Source organism: Ursus maritimus, unplaced genomic scaffold (assembly GCF_017311325.1).
Source record: "Ursus maritimus isolate PB19 unplaced genomic scaffold, ASM1731132v1 scaffold_13, whole genome shotgun sequence".
In the NCBI taxonomy this organism is placed as follows: domain Eukaryota; kingdom Metazoa; phylum Chordata; class Mammalia; order Carnivora; family Ursidae; genus Ursus; species Ursus maritimus.
Window position 1 is genome coordinate 50,135,905 of NW_024423675.1, and position 25,300 is coordinate 50,161,204.

The 25,300-nt window shown below is 38.7% G+C and overlaps 1 protein-coding gene across 6 annotated transcripts in view; it reads left to right on the forward strand.

Moving 5' to 3' along the window:
- The window catches only part of UTRN (utrophin), a 485,166-nt gene that overhangs the window by 453,067 nt on the left and 6,799 nt on the right, over positions 1–25,300 (forward strand). For 2 of the 6 annotated variants that reach the window (XM_040627923.1, XM_040627922.1), the window contains 8 exons: positions 1,814–1,950; positions 7,330–7,368; positions 7,594–7,659; positions 8,704–8,769; positions 17,474–17,632; positions 18,010–18,250; positions 20,857–20,965; positions 22,392–22,484. In XM_040627923.1, coding sequence (XP_040483857.1) covers positions 1,814–1,950; positions 7,330–7,368; positions 7,594–7,659; positions 8,704–8,769; positions 17,474–17,632; positions 18,010–18,250; positions 20,857–20,965; positions 22,392–22,484 — 910 coding nt within the window. Of the gene's footprint in view, positions 1–1,813; positions 1,951–7,329; positions 7,369–7,593; positions 7,660–8,703; positions 8,770–17,473; positions 17,633–18,009; positions 18,251–20,856; positions 20,966–22,364; positions 22,485–25,300 lie in introns of all 6 variants that reach the window. The other 4 variants (XM_040627919.1, XM_040627918.1, XM_040627920.1 and 1 more) reach the window with 3 other exon arrangements.

Sequence of the window (25,300 nt, forward strand, 5' to 3'; positions counted from 1 at the left end):
TGTATCTCACTGTATATTAACAAGGTGTTAAGAGCAGACATAAAAATACGTTGGGTCATAAATGCTTATCTTTGCATCGGGGCCTTCTTTTTGTATTTCTATCATGAAAAGCTTCTTCCTTTTTTTTCCTCTTTATCAAACATTCAGGGAGAATGTATCTAATAAATGGAATGATCCACAGTGGTGATGCCCATCGCCAGAGGTCCAAATGTCGTTTACAGTAGGTGATAGGTCCTTTTGGCTTTATTCTCAGTCCCAGACCTTCCTTCTCTAAAAATTTCCTCTTTACTCCCAAATGTTATTCTGCTTATTTTTCCTGTCCTATCTGGTTACATCTTAGTACCCCCAAACCGTCGTCTTTCTTAGCAACAGTTTTCCTCTACGGAGTGCCTTGGATTCTTCTTCTTTTCATTAATAGCTTATTTTCTATAGTTCTTCTTTATCTTTGGAAGGATCTACACCAAAATAACTAGAGACATTATATAGTTTCTTCTGTGTTATTCAGGAAAAGATTGGACACTGTGGGTCTGATGGCAAGGCCTAGTGACAGTGTGGATGGTCCTATACTTTTTTTTTTAGTAAAATGAAAATTGATGAACTTACATTATAAATAGCTTGGGCTTATTCCTCTCTGCTCTGCAAGCCTAGAGAATCAAAAGTTCTCTAAATTGTGTACTAGAAGCTGACATATTTCGGTAGAATGAGAGCAGATGGAAAGTAACAAAACCACATAAGGGCTGACTCAGAATTTAGTTGTTTTAAAAAATAGTTATATTTTTTAAGCTTCTGTTTGCAAAACAAGTTTGTATGAGTCCTGGGTATGCTTGTCATGAAGGAAAAGATGGACTGGGGAGGGTGCAAGGAGAGGGGGACAGGCAGCAAGTAAGCAGTGTATTTAGCACTAGGTTTGTTATTATAGAAAAGTTCTCGGTTTTGTTTGGTAAAGTGATAGGAGTGAGGTCTGTCCAGGTTTAGGTCGAATAGCCAACTAGGAGTCAGACGAACAAGGTTTTAATTCAGATCTCTGCAGGTAATGTAAATATTTTAAATGCCTCTTCAGAAGGACTAAAGTTGGTATCTGTATAACATATTATAAATAAAAACCAGAATTGGTGATAGAGAGTAAGAAGTCTGAGGCTTTGGGAACAGTTCATGGGATGGGAGGAGGGGATGGGTGGGGGTAGATTTCAGCCCACTTCACCCTAAATGATTATTAATTAATCATCTTGAAATGGTTAAGGAAACAGTAACATATTATATCATATTACGAATTTAGTCCATGCCAAATAATTATATGTTTGTATGGTTGGGAAAGAGAAACAGAGTAGTCCTTACAATATTGTGGCCCTGTTCCTTCTCGCTTATTTATTGCTTTCTCCTTTTCCAGACTTCGGTATACGCTGGCTTGTGCAAAGTCAGTAGGAGCTATATAACTCACCCTCATTTACTCACCTTAGTTAAAACTATATAATATCCAAAATCCTTCATCATCACGAAACACTTAATAGCAAATTACAACTCTTTTATTAATAGAAATGAACCAATAACATTGCCAAAACTAATTTTAATTTTTGGCCCAATTTTTTAAATATTGGGGAAATGAGCTAGTTATAAAAGTAAAAAGTTATGAACTGATTGCTGGATATATTTAATGATGACTCCTGGTTGTCATGTGATTTCATGACATGGTTTGTTGTTCCAAAAATACATAAAGCTACTGAAACTGTTGTCATATATATCTGCTTGAATTTTACTGTAGTGAGATATCTCCTTCCCTTTTCGTGAAAGAAGTATAATTTTTTCAACTTCCTAGACAACATCTGGGGAAGACGTACGAGACTTCACAAAGGTGCTGAAGAATAAGTTCAGATCAAAGAAATACTTTGCTAAACATCCTCGGCTTGGCTACCTGCCTGTCCAGACAGTTCTTGAAGGTGACAACTTAGAGACGTAAGTTTAACTTTAATATTAAAACTTCTATGTAGTCTTTTTTCTGATGTTGTCTCTTATTATGTTAGTGACACAAGAGAAATTACCTGATACCAGAAAGAATTTGTGTTTTGGTAAAATGTTTCATTTTTTAAAATTTTTACTTTATTTTTTTATTTAAGTTCAATTAGCCAAGGTATAGTAGTAAATCTTTGGTTTTTGATATAATGTTCAATGATTCATCAGTGCGGTATAACACCCATCACATCACGTGCAAAATGTTTCATTTTTAAAGAGGTAAATTAACCTTGGAATCAGTCTTCATAACATGAATTTTTGCTATTTGCTTTTGACAATGCCACAGCTAAAATGTTAGGTTTAATTTTGCACGTGTTCCTCCACTTTAAAAATATGTATTACTGTGTGTTCGACCTTTGCCTTGGTCATCTCTTTTCCTCTTAAAAATACTTAAAGCAAATTGTGTTACGCACTGTTTCATGATTTTATTCATTTTCCATTTTTCCTCTTGTGGGGATATTTTGCTATTTCATGTAGTATGTTTTACACTTATTTTACATGTTTTCACTGTAAATTTATTAATAATATTGAATCTCTTACTTCATATACACCCGTGCTAAAATCTCATCAAAATCTTATATTTCTAATTTCTTTTCTCTTGAGCATGAAGGCAGCAAAATCAGATAGCTTTATAGGTACATAAAATAGATAAAATTTCTTAAAAGTACGTAATTTGAGCTTATAAGCATAAATGAAACAAAGTCTCAAGATAGGAAAATTACTATGGCATTATAAAGAAAAGAAAAATAACAATCGATAACCTGAAATGAAAAGAAAAAGAATTTTTAAAGCAAGCCAGAAGAAATGCAAGAAGTAATTTTAAATTATTTAACAATGATATATCAAGATCAAAAGAGATGTGATTTTAAATCTTTGAATGACTTTTTAAAATCTCAGCATAAATATACCTGCTGAGGCAATTTTCTTGTGCTTGAATCTTGGGGAAAATTAACTTTTATTGCTAATCATTAGCAAAGTGCCTAGTCATAAAAATAGTGACGTTCTAGTTACAGAAAGATGTCCTCTCAAATGACTCTAGAGAAGAAGCTCAGAGGTGTGAAGTGCAGAGTTTTCTACATTCTCCAGTAGAGAGAATTGTAGTGAGAAGTATAAAAAGTGTGTTGAGTGTGATTTTTGTGAAATCTGTCTTTCTTTAACCTTCAGAATTCTTAGTTCCTTTTATTGTGCGTAGGAGAGAAATGCGGAGAGCTGTCATAGTCTAGTATTACGACAGTCCAAGACTCAAAGATGTCAAAATGGAGAGATAGACTGTTTAGCCTGAATTTTTGTTTTCCTTATAAAGCTTTGTAGACTGTTGGCTCTGCTGAGTTTGTGTACAAATGTATGTTGTTATTTGTTGATTTGGGGACCTTCTAAGAAGTAGAAGAAAGACCACAGCCAAAGCACAGTAGATATTTGATCCCTCTATAGATAATGTTATGGGTGCACAACTATATGTGTTGATAGATCCCAAAATACCACACATTTAAAGCATACAGAAAAATTCTAACTTCCTGATAACTTTGCTTGATATCAAACTGTGTACAATTAAAATATTATGCCTCCCAGTTATTTTTTCCACAATACGTTTTAGAATAAATTTTATTGGAGCAATTTCAGTTTAAAGAGAGCTATTCATATACTTAAAATTCATAAGGAAAAGTGGATTTTTGGTTCTCTCTTTGTTTTATGGGTATATTTTTGTCTTTTTCTTTAAAAGGTTATATGATTTTACATTCTTATTTGTTTTACTATCTAATATATAGATTAACTGTGCTGAACACCTCATGATAAACACACAATTTTACTTCCCTTGGTATCAGATCTAATTAACCTTTGCAGTAGTTGCCTGAAGCATAGAATTACCACATAGCGCTTTTATTTACAGGACAATTTGATAAGCTTAAACTAGTGTCGTGCCTTTCACTCTTAGGCTAAACCATTGGCATTTTGTGTCCCATTTCAAATAGCTACATCCCTCATGTGAATCATGCCTGTAGGTTGATCTTTTATACTCCTTTTAAGCATTTTTGATAATTTGCCTTTTAATGTCAAAATAATCATTGACATCAATCATTCTATTCTGAGTGACTTAGTTAAAGTCACTCAGGAGAAAAAGAACAGAAAAGCCTACCAGATAATTTTGTGCTATGATTTTTGGCTGCAATTCTGAAAATCCTTCATTTTATCTATCATCAATTTACCAGCATGTTCAGGGAGAGGAAAATAAGAAGAAGAAAGGAAGGAATATATGATTAAATCAGATGTCACAAGATGCTTTCTGAAAAAGATTTATGAGATACTGGATAGAGTGGGCAGGTTTTCTTCTTTTTTTTAATTCTAGAAAGCGTTCTTGAAGTTGGTATAGTTCATTTTTCTGCTGAGCCCTTTCTAGTACAGGGCCACTTAATCTTCTGGTATAACAATTTATGTGAGTGGGTAGTAAAGTTTGATTTCGTTTATTCTCCTATTTGTGGGAGAACATTGGAGAAAACCCCGTCAAGTGGTAAATGTGTTGAAGTTATTTATGAAGCTGATTAGAATTTTCTTTTGTGTCTTTCCCTTTCATCCCTGCAGAATTCAATGTCCAGTAATTATACATGCATACATAGAGGGGATTTAGGAGAAAAATGAGTTATTACTAAAAGGAGGTAAACAAACCCATGCTAGGTTTATTCAATTAATTCGGTAACTATATGTGCAAGAGTTTTCAAAAAATAAATCAAAATAAATGAGTAGGACTTGATTAAAGAGTTACCATTGAAAATAAAGCTAAGAAACAGGCTAAAATAGTGGCAAAAGTCATTTGAGAATTGTGAGAGATTATCATTGGCTAAAAGGTAGGTTGGTTTCCCTAAAGATTAAAGAAGTAAAATAGACACTTCTGCCTGGTATTGGTTAAAGTGGAGTAGATGAGTTTCATGCTCCTTTCGAGTTCTTACTGGAGCAAGAACCAGCTCATGGCCTGGGAGGAAGTGACAGCTAAACTGAGACCTGCAAGATTCACAGGGCCAGATGTGCAGGGTTTGGTGTGGGAGGAGGAGAGAGAGAGTTTCTAGGTAAGGATTTTCAAAAGCCCAGAGACAAGATCATTTGGGGAACTGGAGTGGGGAGCTGGGAATAGTGGCAAGAAATGAGAGTGGAGAGAGAAGCAGGACCCACATAATGAAGGGCTCTGTAAGTCAAGGGCTCTGTAAGTGGTGCCAAGGTATTTGGATTTCATCCTGAAGACAGTAGGGAGCCATTGAATGTTTACAGGTGAGAGCACACTGGGGCCCCACCTAATCTGGGGCAAATGGGTTGAAGAAGGTCAAAGACTGGAAGCCTAAGGCATTGAAAAAATCATGAAGTTCTTCAAGGAAAGTCTAGATTATATTTCATATAATATTTAGTAGAGTATTAATAGAGTCTGATTCATTGCATATTAGTGTGTGATTAACCAAAACACCCCATTCAGCCCCCGCTCTGGAAAGCAGGGATAGGCTACTGTGTCTTATCTTGAACCCTCTAACTATAGGCTATAACTATACAGTGGAAATACTGCCGTGTTTTTATCTCCCAGAATTAAATGAGAAAATTTATCACTTAACCTTTTTTATTTTCTACAAATCGAAATACTTTGAAGTCAATGAGGCCTAAAGTTTGATTTTTTTTATCTTTATTTCTTTTCTTAGAATTCTGTGTTCTCAACGTATAAAATACTTTTGAGAACTTTGGTTCTGCTTTCTACCTGTGCCATTCTTATCTTGGTTCAATGAATCACTTTTGTGCTAACTGAATGAACTTCACAAGAACTCGTCATGCAATTTCACAAAGCTTTTCATATCAAAATATCAAAATTAATATCAAAAATACATATTTTCCTTGTGCTTCAAGTTTGCCGCAGATGTTGTAGTACACTTGAATTTTAGAAATGCTCTCTCTGAGTAGCTATGATTTTTTTGGAAAGTTTATATCAAATCATTCACTTGACATTTAACATCCATATCTCAGAGTTAAGGAAAAGTAATGATGTAAAAGACTATTGAATAATACTGTGTTGTTTCATTGTTGTTGTAACTAGCTTATATGTGAATGATTAAGTCTATTTACAGATAGTCTGACAAACACAGCCTGGATCAATGCCTATTTTTGAAAGTAGATCCGTATAGTCTTAGTTTCTCGGCCCAGTAAGATGCCCTTCATCTCCTTTTAATCTTTGCTCTTCAGACCTTAAGTTGTGCTTCCTAGTAGGAGCTAATGAGATCATTAACTTTTTCTTAAGTTTCTGTGTATAATAGAAATAGCAGAATCAAGTAGATTTAGAATGATTTAAATTTCCTTCTTTGTTTCAATCAACATGAGATCGTGTGGGAGACTTTTATTTATTTAATTTAATAAATAAGTCTTTAGACTTTTAAATTCCCACATTCATCAGCACCTCCCCTCACCGCCCTCAAAAAACAATTAAAATTAGGGTTTTTCATTATGTTCAGTTCTTTTCAAAAGATATTTCATGGATACTTGGAGATTTGTAGGCAGTTTTTGAGGTTGGAGGGTCCCCAGGGCTGGGGATTTCTAGGCAGTTTTTGAGGTTGGAGGATCCCCAGGGCTGGGAGGGTACTGAAGGATCAAGCTCCGGACTGAGGCAGAACACATTTCCTTATCATCTGCATAGATGGAACTTGCAGAGAAAATTGCATTTGAAGACAGTTTATCATCATCTAGTTGCTTTCAGCTTTATTGATAATGTGACATTTGGGGCTGGGTGTAGGGGAGAGGATCTACGTGTAGTATCTTCTTTCGGCATCTCTGGGAGTTTGAGATACTTCGTGCACACTCGGATTTGAATTTATATATTTAAAACTGGAGAAAGAATCAGAAAAATCTCATTTTATTGCAACTCTGCCGTCAAGATATAATGTAGTCTTTGGACTTTCTGACCAAGTTTCTTCTCCAGGAAAAACAAGAATCTGATTACATCATCTCTTGGTATATCATGGAGCATTATCTGTATTATCTTTTCAATTATTCCATGTTTTTGAGCTATTGTAGAGCATTTTGTTTTTTTCAATGAGACTACTTAAGATGCATTTGCTATCCTGTGACAAATGTCCTGTAATATCTGTGAAAAGCCCCTACAGGCACTTGAATGCACAGCATCTTCTCTAGAATAAACAGGAACTTCTACTTTTGATTTCCCCTTGGTGCACCTCAGGGCAACCAAACGTGAGAGTGGAAGACAGTTGAGAATGTCTTCTCCCCCAGCCTCCCATCACTTTTGTCTGCAATCGCTCTCAAGTGCTAGTTCTGTGACTTCTGTTTCCCTCTCCCCCTCTGCAGTCCTGTCACACTCATCAGCATGTGGCCAGAGCACTATGAGTGAGTATTCACAGCTCCCTCTGCAGGAGCCGGTACTCTGATCGGTGTCATTAGCATGGGGGTGATTACAAAACTCTTGAGCTAAAAGAATAGTCTGCCTCCTGGGTAACAATCCTCATGGTTTGTTTGCATGGCAAATTCGCTGTTTAACTAACCTAACATTCCTAATAGTAACATCTATCAGTATTTGGGCATAAAACTGTTTCTTTGCTTTTTCTCTTATAGCCCCTCACAGTCTCCTCAGCTGTTTCATGATGACACCCATTCCAGAATAGAACAGTATGCCACACGGTAAGAGACTTCGATAGGAGCCCTCCGCTGTGCTGCCACCCAGAATGTATCTATTTCTGTTTGCGCCTGTATCATTGACATGCCTTGATTGAAGAGATGTTTTGCAAGAGTCGTGACTCCATTATATTTGGAATCTGAGTTCTCATCTTTCCATGTAGTGATTTGCACTTTACCAAACACCTGCTATATATTCTGTGAAGAGTGAATCTCCATGGGATGTGATTTTTGAGCTCATGAGAATCCAAACACTAGACAAGCAAGATTTAGATAATATAACCCATTTCAATGAATGAGAGTAGGAACTGAAAGTGTTCTCAGGAGATGGTGTACATATGAATTACAATATGTAATTAAATTTATGCTAATGCTTTGTTATAGAGCTTTATTTTAGAGTCCTTCAACAGTATAGAGTATAGGCTGGTCTTGCTGGCATGCACAGACTTCCAGAAAAGAAGTGTATAGGACATGTCTATGGTGCTAGCAACTAGCTATTCCTAAAATGGTTAGTTCAAACATCATATAAATAGTAACATTTCAACTGTGTCTTGGCCAGATAGAATTTCTGGGAAAAGGTAGGCTTAAACTAATGGAAAAACATACTTAAAAGCATTGAGCTGGGAAAGAACGTGGCTTGTTTAAAGGAGTGAGGAGTGAAGGAGTAGAAGCTGAAGTCTGCTAATGAAGCCCCATTTGCTAAGGAGTTGAGTTATGTCTTAGGTTAACGGGGTCATGGCGAGTCTTTAGACATGAGAGGAACATAGTCAGATTTGTGAGAATGGAGACCAATGGTCAGGTGTGGGAGATCAGTTAGAAGCCTCGGTGAATTAGGAGTCTATATAGCACGGTAAAAGATGAAGGCCCTCAAGCCTTAAGGCAGCGGTGATGGAAAGGTAGATGTTGTTTTAAATTCCCAATCTTATTAGGAGATTTGGACCTTTTCCTATTTTGTCAGAATTATGACATTTGAGAACGACAGGGAATGGACCTCAGTTGACCATGCCCTATGGGGCCACATGATGAAAACTCTTTATTTTCATTTTTCAGGCTGGCCCAGATGGAAAGGACTAATGGATCTTTCCTCACTGATAGCAGCTCTACCACAGGAAGCGTGTAAGTAAATCATGAAATTAGCCCTACCGGAGAAGCCCGGGTCTTGTATCATGGCTGTCAGGAATAATCTTCATTGATTGTGGCTCTGAATTTTGATCCCAATCAAAATTGATAAGTGTGGTTACAAAAAATCTAGATAGATTTTATGCTTTCAAACCATGATAATATAAATTGGATATGTTTATTTAGTTTCATGTAAGTTAATGAAAAAATCCTGTATTTGTCAACTAATTTGCCTCAGGAAATCAGATTGTTCTGTTTATAAATACAGGCATAGATATTCATTCCATTTGTCACATATTTCTTGTTGATATAACAAATGTATTTCCACAAAATACATGCCCTTCTGTAGAATCCTCTTCCTTCTGCTGGCTCACTTTTTCTCCATAATCCCTGCCATTTAACCACTATGACCACACAAGCTTGGACATATACTCCCCACTTCATTGAAAAGTGTTATTTTCTCTGCCAATATTTTATTATATTAGCAACCAGGAAAAGTCTTGTTGACTTTAGAAAAATACTAAAAAAAAAAAACTTTCGAGGCAAATATTTTATCTTTGATTATCCTACTATTGTGTGTCATCTTGCTTTGGAACTTTTCCCTTTTTTCCCCCTCCTTGGAATTAACGTTTTGGATTTTGCATGATGTCTAAAAGATTTCAGTAGTGTCAAGTTTACTCGAGTTAAGTAGGTTCACTGTTGTTCGCATTTGGTGGGGAGCTGTAAGGCAGCCAGGAAGGTTACAGAACATAGTACTCGGGTGTTCTATACTAAAAAAGGCCATGGAGAGAGCCAAGTTGCAGTACCTTAAGCACTCTAATATAGAATAGCTCCCTATCAATATTTTAAAAATTGTTTTACTATCATTAACTTATAAATAAAAATGTCAGGAGGTTTTCCAATCTTAAATTTCAAACATTAGCATGTTAATAGTTTACAAGAATACAGTAATGATTATTATTCATGTACTATGAATATGAAACAATTCCCAAACCAAGATAATAGCATATTTATAATGCTTGTTTCATATTTAGCTGTGAGTATGTATTTTATATAAAGCAGTTAGATATCGTGCGTATCCCTTAAATCAACATAATTTCTACAAGGTTGACAATAGTCAAAGAATTAGATGAAATAAAAAATAGTAATTAAAACCAAATTTAAATTCTTTAAAATGTGTTTGTCATGCCCTGTGAACAGAGTGAAGGTAATGCTCAAATTTAGTACAGCCTGTCTTCAAATTAAAATAAACACTATTTTAAAATTTAATACTAATGTCTGAGAAGAAGAAAAAATAATCAGATGACTAACAGCTGAATACATTTTAATATACTATCATTAGCTATATTAACTCATTCATCTTGTCCAACAAATATTTATTATATACCTACCATGCAGTGGTGTGTTAGAGCCAGTTGTAAGAGCCAGTTGTCACATTTTCGGGAAGTTTGTAAGCTGTATGTTAAACAGAGCCATTATAGAAATTAATTTGTGTACACTTACAATTAACTAAATTAGATTCAAATGAATACAAAAGTAACACTCAAACCCCATCATGCCCTAGTTATTCTACTTCATTTTACTATTATCTGTGTTCTTGGGGTAATTTATTGTATTTGTCAGATGGTGTTCAACTGTGTATTTTTTCCAAACTCTACATTCAGTAAAGACATTAGCTTGAAATTGGGCTTGATGAAAGTATTTAAACCATAGAAATTGCAAAAGCTACAATTCAGGGCCTTTTTATTCATTTATTTTTTTGGAAAGCTCATTAAATGTTTATCAGCATGCCATTGCCACACACCCAGTACCATAAAAGTCCGCAGATGTAAATATTGTCCCCATGAATCTGACTGGCTAGAGGAAAGATCCACTGATAGATGTTTATAGAGGAAGAACATGGGGAGGGCATTTCTTAAAAGATATATTTATTTATTTTGAGAGGGAGAGACAGAGAGCATGCAAACAGGGGGAGAGGCAGAGGGAGAGGGAGAGAGAGAATCTCAAGCAGATTCCCTGCTAAGCACAGAGCCCAAGGCTCATGACCCTGAGATCACAACATGAGCTGAAACCAACAGTCAGATGCTCAACTGACTGAGCCACCCAGGTGCCCCTGAAGGGCATTTCTGATAGACAGATGAATGACCCCCAAAGAACTTCACATCCTAATCCCTGAAAGCTATGCATGTGTCACTTTATATGGCAAAAGGGACTTTGCGCATGAGAAAAGTTAGGGATCTTGAGATGGGTAGATTATCCTAGATTAGTTAAGTAGACCCCATGTAATCCCATGAGGGGAAGAGTCAGTTAGAGAAAGATACAGCCATGGAAGCAGAGGTCAGATACAGAGAGATTTGCAGATGCGAGGCTGCCAGCTTTAAAAATAGAGGGATGCAGGTGGCCTCTAGGTAGCGGAAAAGGCAAGAAACAAATTCTCCCTTAAATGTAATATTCAGTTAAATTAGCAGTGTAAGAATGTATCTATCCGCCACTAAAGAGAAATCGTTTTCTAGTCACTGGTGCATTCATATTTTCTTAGGGACTACGTTAATAAATCTTATTTTGATAAAGCCAATCCTGGAAGTCCTTTGCTCTTTCACAGTTTGAATTACTGAGTATTCTGGGGTTCTTTTCCTGTGACTATGGCAGTGAACTGCCATTCAAGTGAGATTGCAAACAAGGACTCTGAGTCCTTGAAGCCCTACCCTGGATCTAGAATCCACTGGTTTGACTTGGAGTGGTCACCTTTTCTCACTTAAAGGTGTAATAGTTACTTACCTAAGCATTTCCATTTTAGTCGATACTATTGATTTGACAAAGTGAATAAGTATTACACATACTACAATAAATACCTTCTCTCCCGGTGGATAGAGCCTTCCAACGAGAGTGCTTCTTACCTCCTTTGGGCAGATGGTGCTCCACAGAATTTGTGATGGAAGGGTTAGGAACCAGGCCCACTATTTGTTTCTCCAACTGTCCTTCTGTGTTTCCCCATCTAATAATTTAGCATCTTAGATCACAAGATACAGGAAGAAATCTTCACTGCTTTTAACAGGATGCTATGCTGTTCCTTCTTTGCTTTCAGCTTTCTTGTTTCCTACAGGACCTTAGTGTAGTAGCAGGAACTCTAACCCGGCCTTTCCCTGGAAATTTCCTCAAGCTCTAGCATTGACAGGGTCATGACACAATCCTGAGACAACAGAGGACAGTTTTCGGTCCACTTAACAGTATCGCCAGCTTCTGAACGAGGGTTCAGTGGCTTCTCAAGGAAGCCTTGGCTCTTCTGCTTCACTCTTAGGTCTGTCTTGAGGCAACCAGCATCAAAATACTAGCAGTTTGTACTGTTGCTGGGAAAAATTGGAAGCTAGCTCAGAGTGCCTTAAGCCAAAAACAAAAAAACAAAAACAAAAACAAAAAACAACGTAATAGCAAACTTCTACAATACATTTTGGAATTTTTCTCATTTTTGAATTTCTCAACCTCTCCTCCAGGCCTTTGAGTGGAGGTTTTGTTACACCAGTAGGTCATAAAAATATCATTAGGTTTCTCTTGAATAACAACAGGGATGATAGAAAAACTACCACCATCTCTCCCTCTGTGAATAGCATCCTGGGAGCCGGCACTGCACTAGGCACTTTGCCCATCTTTGCTTCTTTAATCCTCGCAGGACCCCTTGAGATGCTACTCTTGTTTCTGTGACCACCATTTTACAGATGAGTAAATTGAAGCCCTGAGAGGTTAAGGAGCTTGCCAGGGTCTCACTGTCAGTAAGTAGTGGAATTCAGACCCAGGCAGCCTGGCTGGAGGCACAGGCACTCCTGACCACCCCTGACCACCTCACAGTTGTGCCTCCGCTACGTAGGAAGGGAAGGCTTGCCAGACGGGAGCACTGCAATGGGGGTGGGGATGGAGGGGGTCAGAGCATCTGCAGGCGTCCTTGAGGTCATCACTTTCCTTGTCCCAATCCTGCCCATTCTCCATCCACGCCTCAACTTCACAGTCCGGACCTAATTAGAAGATTTTGTAATTCAATACATCCAAGACTGATCTCCTAAATGTGGTTTGGGATGATCGCAGTCATAGGTGATAAAAGAAATCCTTGTACTTTCAGGTGTGAATTTTGAAATTTGAACTTGTGATTCTAAGTTACTCAGGGTCCTTGTAGTCATTTGTGTCTTCAAAAGCAGCCATCCTACAGTTTGACCCTTTCTCTGTCCCTCAAATTGGTCTATGGACCAATGCTGGCTCCTGACCGCATTCATTCTTTGTGAAGCTGGTTAATTCGTTGTTGCATTCCCATGCGTCATGGGCGGCTGCCTCCCCAGCCTAGACATGAATCAGTCTCATAGCTCTTCCCCCACATAGACCCAATTCCCAGTGCTCCCTTTCCTCCTGAAAGTTGCCTCTGGACAATTTTAAAAGGCATTGATTTTGAGGATATTAATTTTTTTCGAAGGAGGAATTGAACATCCATGACTTACATCGATACAGGACCCAGGATAGTCCTGGGGAATTTCAGTAGCAGGAACTCAAGGACGGATCTTTAGACCACTGCCATTAGGGTGTCTCCTCCATCTGCTGCCTGCCTTGAGTGACAGTGTCTTATGTGGAAAGACCAAACTTGGGTATGGTTTGCGTTGGCATTGCTGTTTCCACCTCTGAAGCCTGGAACAGAATAATCCTTAAGAGGAGGGAAATTATTGTTATTTTTATTTATGTCTCGTCTTTCAAAAGGTCATTGAATGACTCACAGTTCTTTTGTCATTGGATATGTACTAATTTTGTAATCTAGATGTGTGACTTAAATATAGTATAATTATATTCCATTTAATGGTATTTCATTGGTGCAGACTTATATTTTTGCAACCTTTTCTATTTTAGAACTATTGCATGTAAAGGCCCTCGTCTGGTACCTCATGGACTATCTATCTTTAAAGGGTATTCTCTTGGTTTTTACTAGATATAATTAAGAACTTGAATGTATTTATTTTTATAATTAACTTTTAGGACTAATAATCTGTGAGAAATACTTAAGGCTGAAATTGTGTGTTATACATAAATGATTTTTTTTTTAGAAATTACCTTAAATCCCTTTCAGATACCTCAATAAAAGAATGTAATGATAGTGGTGATGATGGTGATTACAGTAATAAGTTAAACCCCATCAACTCCCCAGGAGGAATAAAGCTACGTAATGTTTACAGCAAAATGTATCTCAGATCTAATTTTGACTTGTTTGTGTAGATATTTGTTTCACTGTGGCTAGTCCCCAAATCTTGAAAACAGAAAGTTAGTTGGTGCTAATATCGAGCACTGAGTACAGTCCCTGAGTCAGATGCTTGCTGGCGTGAATGTTCTAAGGGCCTCAGTGGTCTGATGCTGCCTTGTGACAGGGAGGAGCTCTGTGCTAGGATCCATGATCAGGTCATAGACCCACCAGATAGCTTACAGGCCTCAAATTTTCCTTTGGCTTATTATATATATTTTTTTACTTTTACTTTTAGTCCTCAATTTCCTTTTAGGTGAATTGTTCATAGGAATCATAGGATTGTTTTTTTAACCAAAGTGAAAATCAGCTTACCTCTTATTTATGGCAATACCTAAGGTTAACATCTGCTTTTGTTCTATTTTGCATTATGCTTGCTTGCTCTTTCTTTCTTGTGTTTTATGGACAAAGTGGTTTGCTGGCCATTTGCATGGTCTGGCTGGTCACAGGAATGGCTGGGGTAGACATTGCTCCTTAGCTTTTTGACATTGGATATTATAGAGAGCAGGAGCCTAAATCTTTTACTTCTTTTGCAAGAGTTACTGTCTCGTTTTGATTTCTGGTTGATTGCTTGTGATGCTTTATCCTTAAAATAGAGAAATTTCATGGGGGTTTCTCTTTTGTTGTTGTCTTGTTGTTGTTGTTGTTGTTATTATTATTATTATTATTATTATTGGATGCTCAGTCTTTTTAGTTTCTATACTTTATTTCAGCCTGAGAAACATTACAAAATGTTGCATTATACTCTTACTTTGCTATTACTTTATTTTATGCCCACTGTATCTTTATGCTTTGTATCTTTCCTCTCCATATTTTAGATTTCTACTTGTTGTCCTCTCTTACTATGACTTCTCTCCACTCGAACTGGATAAAGTGCCTCCTAACAGTGATAAAGATCACTGACTTAGAGTGTTGCCATCTTCGACAGCTAATGGGTGTCCCAGTGTGCTGATGCATTAGCCTGATCTCCAGCTTCTGCTGCTTCATAATAGTTAGGGTTAGTGGGGCACCTGGGTAGCTCAGTTGGTTAAGCACCAACTCTTGATCTCAGCTCAGGTCTTGATCTCAGGGTCATGAGTTCAAGCCCCATGTTGGGCTCCACACTGAATGAACGAATGAATGAATGAATGAATGAATAAATAAATAAATAAATAAATAAATAAATAAATAAATAAATGTAGGTATGTATGTGTGTATGTATGTCTGTTAGGTTTAGGGTATTGGCCATAGAGTTCCCATCAGGAAAATGCCCATCCCTCACCCACAGCCTTTCTGTCTGATTTAGCTACATGGGCAGCCTAGGGGCTTTTAGATGCTGCTCTGCAGTGGTGCTGTATCTGTTCCCTCTTATCCTCATCCTTCCACACTTGGGAACAAGCATGTGATTCTTCAAGAGGCTCCTTTATTGACTCTTCAGTGACACTGCATTTTCTCAAGAACGTTAATCCAAGGTGACGCCATGGCTTATCTCAGCCTCTGCCCCATCCACGCTCCTTCTCCCAGTTGCTCACTGTGTGGTTAATGTCCTTCTCCTCCCCCCATTGAATTTGATCGTAGAAGGAGGGTGAGGTTCGATAGTGATATTTATATTGTGATCCTAACCAACGTGTATGACCTTTATTTTTGTTAAATGTATGTCCACACACACTGTCTCCATATATAAATTTAGAGAGAGGGAGAGGTTACCAATAAAGGAAGCAAAAGAAATCAATCAGTAGTTCATCTGAACCTTTGCTTTGGCTGTCCTGCAGGCATAACACTCATTTTTCTCCTTTGCTTCATTATATCCTTCTGATCACAGGGCTCAGGACCCACCTTTCCTATGAGTTCACTAACTCTCAGATGCAATTTCAAGTCCCCTTTTCATCCCAGTAAACTTGTGATCACACAGGGCTGCATTTTCAAATCGGACTCAGAGGAATCAAAGATCTTACGTCGTATGGAGTGTTGCCTGTCAGCGGCCAGGCACCAGTCTGAGATCCCAGACTGTCACCACCACTCCCCAGACTCTCCGGGACTGCATTAGGGTGTGCTCTGACCCCAGTGCAATGGACGAGGTCTCTAAGGGACGTTTGCAGGCACATCACTGCCAGACGAGCTGGTGCAGTCATGACACAGCTCCATTTTACACCTTCAGAGCTACTCACTTGTTGTTTTTCTAAAGCCCTATCCTGTAAATCCATAGATTCCAGGATTTGTTTACCAAACACTATCACAACAGACCAGGTCTGATCTGCTGAAGTCTTCATGCTGTCGCTAGAACCTCCCACTGGCATTAGCCAGGGGGTCTGTCCCTTGCACGATTACAGGGAGATCTGACTGAATCTCCCCATAAAGGAAGAGAAGGGCTTCCAGGCATGCTGCTGAGCATTTCCTTCTCGAGAAAGTACCAGTTTTGTCTATCTTATTATGCTTCCGTTTCTGTCAATCATTAGATTCGACCATGTAATTGATATGTCTAATTGATCAGATAAGTAGGTAGAAAAGTAGGAGAGTCTAAGTAGCTGTAGTTTCTTGTTTTAATGCAAAATGATTGATCCTAGTGAAGATGTGCTGATAATATCAAGTAAATATCTGCAGATATTTTATAAATATCTACAGTTATAATTTTTGCTATGTTATTTAAATGAAAGAATATGAGGATTATATTCTTCCATTCTGTGGGTTACAAAGCATTACAAAATAACTTTCAACCAAATGCTAAAGCCAGTGAAATCAATTTAGGCCTTAGTCCATGTGGGCTGCTGTAACGCAGTACTATAGGCCAAGCAGCTTAGAAACGAAATTTATTTGTCACAGTTTTGGAGGCTGGGAAGTTCAAGATCAAGGTTCTAGCGGATTTGGGGTCTGGTTAGAGCCCTCTTCCTGGTTCACAGATGACTCTCTTCTCACTGTGTCTTCATGTGGCAGAGAGGGGAAGCCAGCTCTCTGGACTCTCTGTTCTAAGGGCACTAATCGTATTCATGACCAAATCACCTCCCAAAGGCCCCCCTCCAAGTGCCATCCCACTGGGTGTTAGGCTTCCACATAATGAATTTTGGAGATATACAAACAGTCGAGAGCAGTTTATTTTTGATTAAGTCTTTTAAACTACTCATTTGGTATTCAATTATGGATTTTGCCTCAAGTCTCTTTTCTATTAACTGTGTCAGTGGTGTACCTTCTCTGATACCTCTGCTGAATGGAATCTCTCCTGAGGCTTGTGATATACGCAGGTTAGTCTAAGGCAAAGCACGGAATGTTGATATGTGTAGTACACATACCTGTTAGGTAAATATCTTCCTAGAGTTTTTAAGGGATGATAGAGGGACGTGGAATTTCAAGGCAGATGTGGCCCAGCAGCCACCCCCATCATCATTGTTTCTACTTCCCTTACAACCAGAGACGTCCACCTGCAGACGTGCGCCCCAGCGTGTGTCCGTTTTGTCTTCCTAGGGAGGACGAGCATGCCCTCATCCAGCAGTACTGTCAGACGCTCGGAGGGGAGTCCCCGGTCAGCCAGCCCCAGAGTCCAGCTCAGATCCTGAAGTCGGTAGAACGGGAAGAACGTGGAGAACTGGAACGGATCATTGCCGACTTGGAGGAAGAACAAAGGTGCGCCGACCTGGGAGAAGAAGCTATGTCCCCATGGGCAAAACTTCTCAAGGGAAATTCTGGAATGATACTTTCAATATGACCCCTACCCCTTCTCTCTTCAGAAGTGTTTTCTAAGAAATCCAGGTGGAGTCCAAGTTTTAGAGGAGATTGAGAAGCCAGGACATTGGCTAGATCACACACGGAGGGTTCAGGGGTGATGTCTGTTAGAACACCTGCTTGAAACTATGGGGTTCATGCTGACTCATCTCGCTGTTAATAAATGTTTTTCCCTAAGAAGAAAGCAGGAGCCTGAGTTAAGTCTGGAGCTCGTGGGCAGTTTCAGAGAGAAGGCGATGCACACGGTAGTGATTCCGGTCTTTCCTTTTCTGCATTAGAAACCTGCAGGTGGAATATGAGCAGCTGAAGGAGCAGCACCTGAGAAGGGGTCTCCCCGTCGGGTCACCTCCAGACTCTGTTGTGTCTCCTCACCACACGTCCGAGGACTCGGAACTTATAGCAGAAGCGAAACTCCTCAGGCAGCACAAAGGCCGGCTGGAGGCTAGGATGCAGATTTTAGAAGATCACAATAAGCAGCTGGAATCTCAACTCCACCGCCTTCGCCAGCTGCTGGAGCAGGTAGAGTGCGTGGACCTCGGGTGGGGTGGGGGGGCGCCCACCCCCCCTCCCAGCCCGGCGGGCTCCCCGAGCATGCTCCCAGCATCAGCAGAGAGGCTCACTTGCGGCCTCTCACCTCCACGCTCCACTGGCTCCAAAAGTGTGTTTGCCCCGCTTAAGATGGAATATCCCCTTCTTCTATAACACGGAAATCTATCTCAGCTCCAAAGAAAAGACCCTGTAACATACATCTGTGTAAATTACACGTGGGAGCGCTGTGGAGATTAAGGGGAAGGAAGTCAGTGGAGCTCTTCATACTAAGCCTTTCTTCCAGTGAGCTATTTCATGAAATTCGGTAACAGATGTTTATTAATGGACAGCTATCATTTCCTAACATCAGACCATGTTTTATGGCAATTGTTTGCACACTTTCTTGACAATAAGAAATACAACTTACATTATGATGAATGCATACTTGTATGATGAATACAACATAATTGCCATAATAAAGAAATGCGATCTCTTATTTTCTATTTTACTAACTTCCTTCCTTCCTTCCTTCCTTCCTTCCTTCCTTCCTTCCTTCCTTCCTTCCTTCCTTCCTTCCTGTGTTTCTCTTTCTCCGTCCCTCCCTCCCATTTTTCATCTCTTTCTCTTTTCTTTCTTTCTGCTGGTCAGCACCTACCAAATCAATTTTATAACTCATTAGTAGATAACAGCCTACAGTTTTGAAAAACACTCTTCTTTGGGACGTAAAAGAAGCATCAGACACAGTTTTTGTCTTCTTGGTGCTTGCAAGACAAGACAGTACAATATACATCAAGATAGTATTGCACATAAAGACACAACACTGTAGAGACTTAAGTACTTGATCACGTCCAGCAGTGAAAGGACAGGAGTCATGTCACCGAACTGTCAGGAAGATGCTTTGGTAGCAGGTGCATAGTGGGCAGAATCCCCACAGATGGGGCTAGACTTTCTCTTTCTTGAAGAATCCCTGACATCAACACTCATGTCACCTTTTGCCTTTTTCTCTGGCCTGTGCAATGTGGGACCCCAGGCGTGATTAGGCAGTGCCTTTCTCCAGAAAGGATTTCTCCAACCAAAGGCAGAAGCAACTTTTTCTCCAGTGATCTTCTCAAGTGTCCGAAAACCATCTTGTCACAGTTGCTGTCAGCATCTTTTAACTTGTCAGAATCATTCCAAACAGCGTGATTTCTGCCTCACCTACATAGCACGCCACAGATCTCGCCTTTCGACCACATACTTTTCTGTATGTCTGTCGCTGTTTCAGGATGTGCGTCAGACTGTTTTAGGGAAGGCTTACTTTGTACGTCATTAGAAAACAGTAGTTCCCCTAGAGTGCCCCAAAGCCTGGCTTTCCCTAAGCCTTCTGGAATGTTTGAGTCTTCTCCGGTCCCACATTGTAAGCACTGTGAATTTGAAGTTTCTCAGTGGTGCCTGTGTGAGGGATGCATTTTCTCTTGAAATCTCTGATTTAAAATATGAAGTGTTATTGTTAACCTCATGCAGCAATAGAATCTTTGCGAAGGAAGCCGTGCTCGAAACCTTTATTTTCCATAGCCTGTTGGAGAGCTAACGGCTCTTCTGCTTCCCTCACTCCCCTCTCCTCCCCCGACTCTCTCCATCCCATTAGACAGAGCTGCCTAATGGCTCATGTGCCTTCAGAATTGCACAGTAATGCTTTTAGAGAGAGCTGATACCTAAATAGCTCTGTATATCCCAGACTGTGGACCTCTTATCTCTTCTTAATGATTTAGCATGAATGCCAGAAGTAGATGGAAAATTCACCTGACAGTAAAAACTGGCAAAACCACCGGACTTCAACTAATATAAATTTAATGGTAAAATCGGCATCAGAAACATTGTAACTTCTGCATTCCCTATAAAATGGATCACACTTTCTAATTTGAGCTCATACTTGTCAGTGTATCCAGCACCATTTCCAAGCTTGTGCAGAGTGGGCTTACAAAGTGTTTACTGTGTGTCAATTCTGTTCTGAGCTCTGTGGAAACTGATCGGCCTCCTCACAAAATCCTTCCACACAGGCACTCTTTTTACCATCCCCAGTTTATAAATAAAGAATCCAAGGCACAGAGGTTTATAAAATTTGCTCAGAATTAGGTAGGTTCTGCGTGGCGGAGTTTGAATTCAAGCATGTGAATCCAAAGTTATGTCCTTACCTCTCCAGTGTTGCCTTTAAATAGTGATTTAAATAAAGAAATGAGCTGATTTTGAAATTGGATACATTTACTGTATGGGAAGCAGTGCTCCTTTTTTAAAGATGAATGAAACCTTTTCTAAGTCCACTTGGTTGACATGAAAATCATGATAGAAAAATTGAGAGATGAAGCTGACACTGATAATTAAATCTCACGTTATAACCAATCGAGCTCTTCAAGGAGCCCAAACCGAGGGGGCCAGACCACCCAGTACTCAGAGGAACTACTGGTGAGCCCACCAAACTGAGGAAAACAGGTATTCTAAATGTCTGTGGCCAAAGAACTTGGTGTGATTTAATTATCCATGGAAGTCAGAAACAAAAATGTTTTCCTTAGCAGTTGTTGGAGTCCTTCATCTGCTTTAACCTCTGAATGTGATTGCAGCCTGAATCTGATTCCCGAATCAACGGTGTCTCCCCCTGGGCTTCACCTCAGCAGTCTGCCCTGAGCTACTCTCTGGATCCCGACCCTGGTCCTCAGTTGCACCAAGCAGGTTGGTATCCCCAAGACCTGGCTAACCCCCCTGCTCTGCTCTGAGCTTCACCATTAGTTTGTCTTTCATTTTATTTTTTTAATTTTGTTTTAAAGTTTTATTTATTTATTTGGCAGAGAGAGAGAGCACAAGCAGGGGGAGAGGCAGGCAGAGGGAGAAGGAGCAGGCTCCCCAATGAGCAAGGAGCCTGATGTGGGGCTCGATCCCAGGACCCTGGGATCATGACCTGAGCCGAAGGCAGAAGCTTCACCCACTGAACTGCCCAGGCGCCCCTTTCATTTTAAATAGCATTCTTACCGGTGCCTTAGAGCATAGAAGAGTTTCATATTCTTTTCGTGCTCAGCTGCATACAAAGACATTTTAACAACACCCCAAAAGCAAACATTTAAAAATAATCAGCTATAATATATTTGTTTATATAATGTGTAGTAGCGGATTGAATTTTGGTGAGAGATGAAAAGAAGTGCTCTTTCCTTTTGGGATGAGCAACAATTTGTTTTTTTGCTTTGCCCTCAGAATGATTCTTTTTTTTTTAAATAAATTTTCCATCTCTAAAATGTATATGTGTATATATTCAGAATATAATCCTAAAGTATATTATACCTAGCATGGTTTTCTTTGCCCAGATCTGGGAACTGAATATTCTGCTTTTTCCTTGCTAGTCCGTATAGACATTGCCCCCTCTCCCCCGCTCCCGGTCTGAGGCCAAGGTCTCACCCAGCTTGTCCTTGGTCACAAAAGGGCTTGTCACTGCTGCTGGGAAGGGCTCTGTCAACCGGCATTCAGGAATGACATTTTGTTATTGATGAAATTTAAGTTCTAAAATTCTACTGAGGACCACAGATTTTAACCAAATTAATTTGTTTATAAGATATCTTTTGCTGCATTAATCAGAAGAAAACCTAAAGTATTCATATTATTTTAATTGTTTTAAATAAGTGAATTATTTTGCTATTTATTGGTTATAGAATAAAAAACATCAAAGTAAAAAGTATCTTCTAAAACACCTCTAGATTTGCGGCAGCATAAGCTAGCCCACACCAGCGTCTCTGAGAAGAAAGAAGGAAGGAAAAAGGAACTGGTAGATTTTTTTTTCTACATGAAAAAACACTTGGAATGCAAAATAATGGAATTCTAAGAAATTGAAATAATATGACCACGTTACTTATTTTTCACTCATAAATTTCCCCCGGCACATGGAATCTTCCAACAGAAACATCTAATACATTTTCTTGATATGAAATTATATTACCAACAACTTGATACAAAAATGGTTTTGGTGTTATTCCCTAAAATTGTTGTTTTCAAGGAGAATGATTTTCACATTGATATTTCGAGGCCAGGATTAGTATTTTCTCCTGATGCTGGGTTTTGGTGGAAGGCTGGACGTTCCTTTCAGAATTTTCTGTTCTTTCTGCTGTCACAGCAGCCGAGGACCTGCTGGCTCCCCCACACGACACCAGCACGGACCTCACGGAGTTTATGGAGCAGATCAACAGTACATTTCCATCTTGCTGCCGTGAGTATGAAGGATCCCAACACCACACAACGCCGTTCCCTTCCATGTCTTTTTTCCTGGTTGGGGCTCTTCGTCTTCTTTGGTAAGATAGCAAAAACTGATAGTAAACAGGATTGAATATTATTTGGAAATAAATCGAACATTGTACATGTCAACAAAGCAAGTGGAGCTCAGCCTGGATACCTTCACGTCACTGGGCTGCAGTGATAGTCCTGCTCTTTGAGAGGTTTCCTGGTGCCTCACGGATGACAAGGTGAAGGTGAACAAAGCAAGCTTCTTTGTAAGAAGTTTCCTGTCCAGTGCAAACTCTAGTAAGAAATGGGTCACTACTTCAAAAAAGAGCTTCTAGCAGCACACCAAACAAGACAGGAAAATAACTTTTTCTGATGTAATTCCCTTTTTTTTTTATGATTTTATTTTTAAGTCATCTTTACACCCAACGAGGGGCCCAAACCCACAACCCCAAGATCAAGAGTCACAGGTTCCACTGACCAAACCAGCCAGGCGCCCCCATTCTCTTTGCTTCAGACATTGTTCTCTGATGGCATCAGATTCAGTTCCGGGAGGGGATTATTTTCAGATTTTTTTTTCTCTTTTCTTTCTTTCTTCTGGTTTCTTTCCTCATGGAATCAAACAGTCCCTGCGTAAAGGCCAAATAACGGAAGGCATCACAGATTATGACCCTGTGCCTTTTCCATATGAACTACCAAGAACCAGAAAATAATCAAATGAAAGCAGTCCAAATCCCAGAGGAAATTACATAATGTTATTTATTGATTTTTTTCCCCAAACTTTTTGACTTCAGCCTCTCGTCACCGCCCAGCGAGCTCTCACCAGAATCACTCGTGCTGTCTCAAACCGAAGCCGCTTACTTGCACGCCTCCACACTACTTGATGTGCAGTTTGTTTTATATTTTTATTTATTTTTTTTTACTTTTTTACTGTCCATGGATGTGCAGTTTATTTTAAATAACCCTTTAAAGAAATAGGTATATATTATTATATAATTTTTAGGGTAATTTCCTCTCAAATTGATTTTTAAATCTAGGCAGCCGCTAAGGTAAGATTTTCGTACGTACATACGCTACTGTATGTACTGGATATATTGTATGTGGGAGTACATATATAGAACAGCTTCTCGTATCCCCCTGTTTCATCCTGTCCTCAGAAAATGCCATCTTAAGTGATGAAGAAAGGCATTACCAGGAAGGTAGTTAAATAAGATATTTTGACTTCATTAAAAAATATGCTTCAACTTATACAACTCTACAGTTTATAAAAACGCCATCATTAGCAGGAAGTGGAAATAGCTATCTGAAATATAGTCTTCCCTGAATTTTCAGAAGTATTTGCCTAAAGGACGTAGTACAGTTTCCACAAATGCATAAATAGATTTATATCTGGGAATGTGTCATTTTCCATTTATTATCTGTGATTATACTTCTTGAAGTTTCCTGAACTGTATTTACTATATGTCAGTCCCCACACACACTTTTTTGGCCCTCTAGAGTCTCACGAAGGCTAAAGAGGGTTGGTTGAAGCCCATATGCTTTCAGATTGTTGCCTCTATTCTTGGCTCTATAAGAGCCACAGTAGATGAGCAGGTTACATCTTTAATATTAAGGTTGGATTTTCTAGAGATTTTGATTTTGAGTCATATGTTACTTAATAGCTAGGTAAGATCTCATCATAATCGCTATAAAGCCTAGAATTTCAAGATTATATTTCTAAATGAAATTACTTTTTGTTTCGGCTTAAATCCAAATACATTAATAATTAGTTAAGAACAAATTCTATAAATCAAAGCCTGTTTAGAAGTTTGCATTTAAATGTCATGATGGACATGTTCAATTTGGAAGTCAGTTGGCCGTGAGAGTTAGGACGGGAAGTATGTCTAATTGAACGCTCTACAGTGACTATAGATGTGTAGTTTCCATATTAACATCTTTTATATTAAAAATTCATGATGTGTCTTTTTTTAAAGTTTGTCATAAAGCAGTGACTCTTAAATCTTTTCCATAATATATTCTTATATCTAGATATTAAAAAAGACGAATCTTATTTTAGAAGAGATAATTAAATATAAATAATAATCATAAGAATAGGGCAAAAATGAGTGAAAAAAAGAGATGAGTCTGTTTATCTCATTTTATGGCCTCCCTTAATGGGACGTATAAAATTCCTATTGGTTGGAATCTCATTAACAATTAACGGATTCATTGGTTCCTGAGAAACGTGTATACCTTCAGTGGAACCTACATGACAGGTTGCCCTCTCCACTTGTGCCCTTTTGGGTTGTGAAGGGGGGTTGTGGAGCCCTTAAGATTTCTTCATGGTACTCTGGCCCCATGTTCTCCTAAGTTTGTAAATTCACAAATATTTAACATTAATTATAATTTTCCATGCATGAGTATTACTAGTCATGTGTTATTTTGAAGAGTTCAAGTATATCCCGTGTAAGAAGTGATGAATCGTGTCTTTTAGAATCCTCTGAATTGTACATCTTATTATTTTTGGTTTCTGAAGTTCTATTTGGCTTTAGTCTGCTCTTGTTCATATTTATATTCTGTATTTTGCTTTGGTCAGATAAAAATCTCCAAGGTAAGAACAGCTTTCCCTAGAAATAAAGGATGAATTTACTTATTTATAAAATTGAGACACATTTTTAAAATTGCATCTAAAGTTATTAAACCTTTTAAAAAATGGTGCAGAATAGGAATAGCACCACTTAGACTTTGTGCTCAATACATGTTTCTGAATTGAATGAATGAATGAATGAATGGTTACATTTTCTAACCAGGAAGGTTTAATTGGTA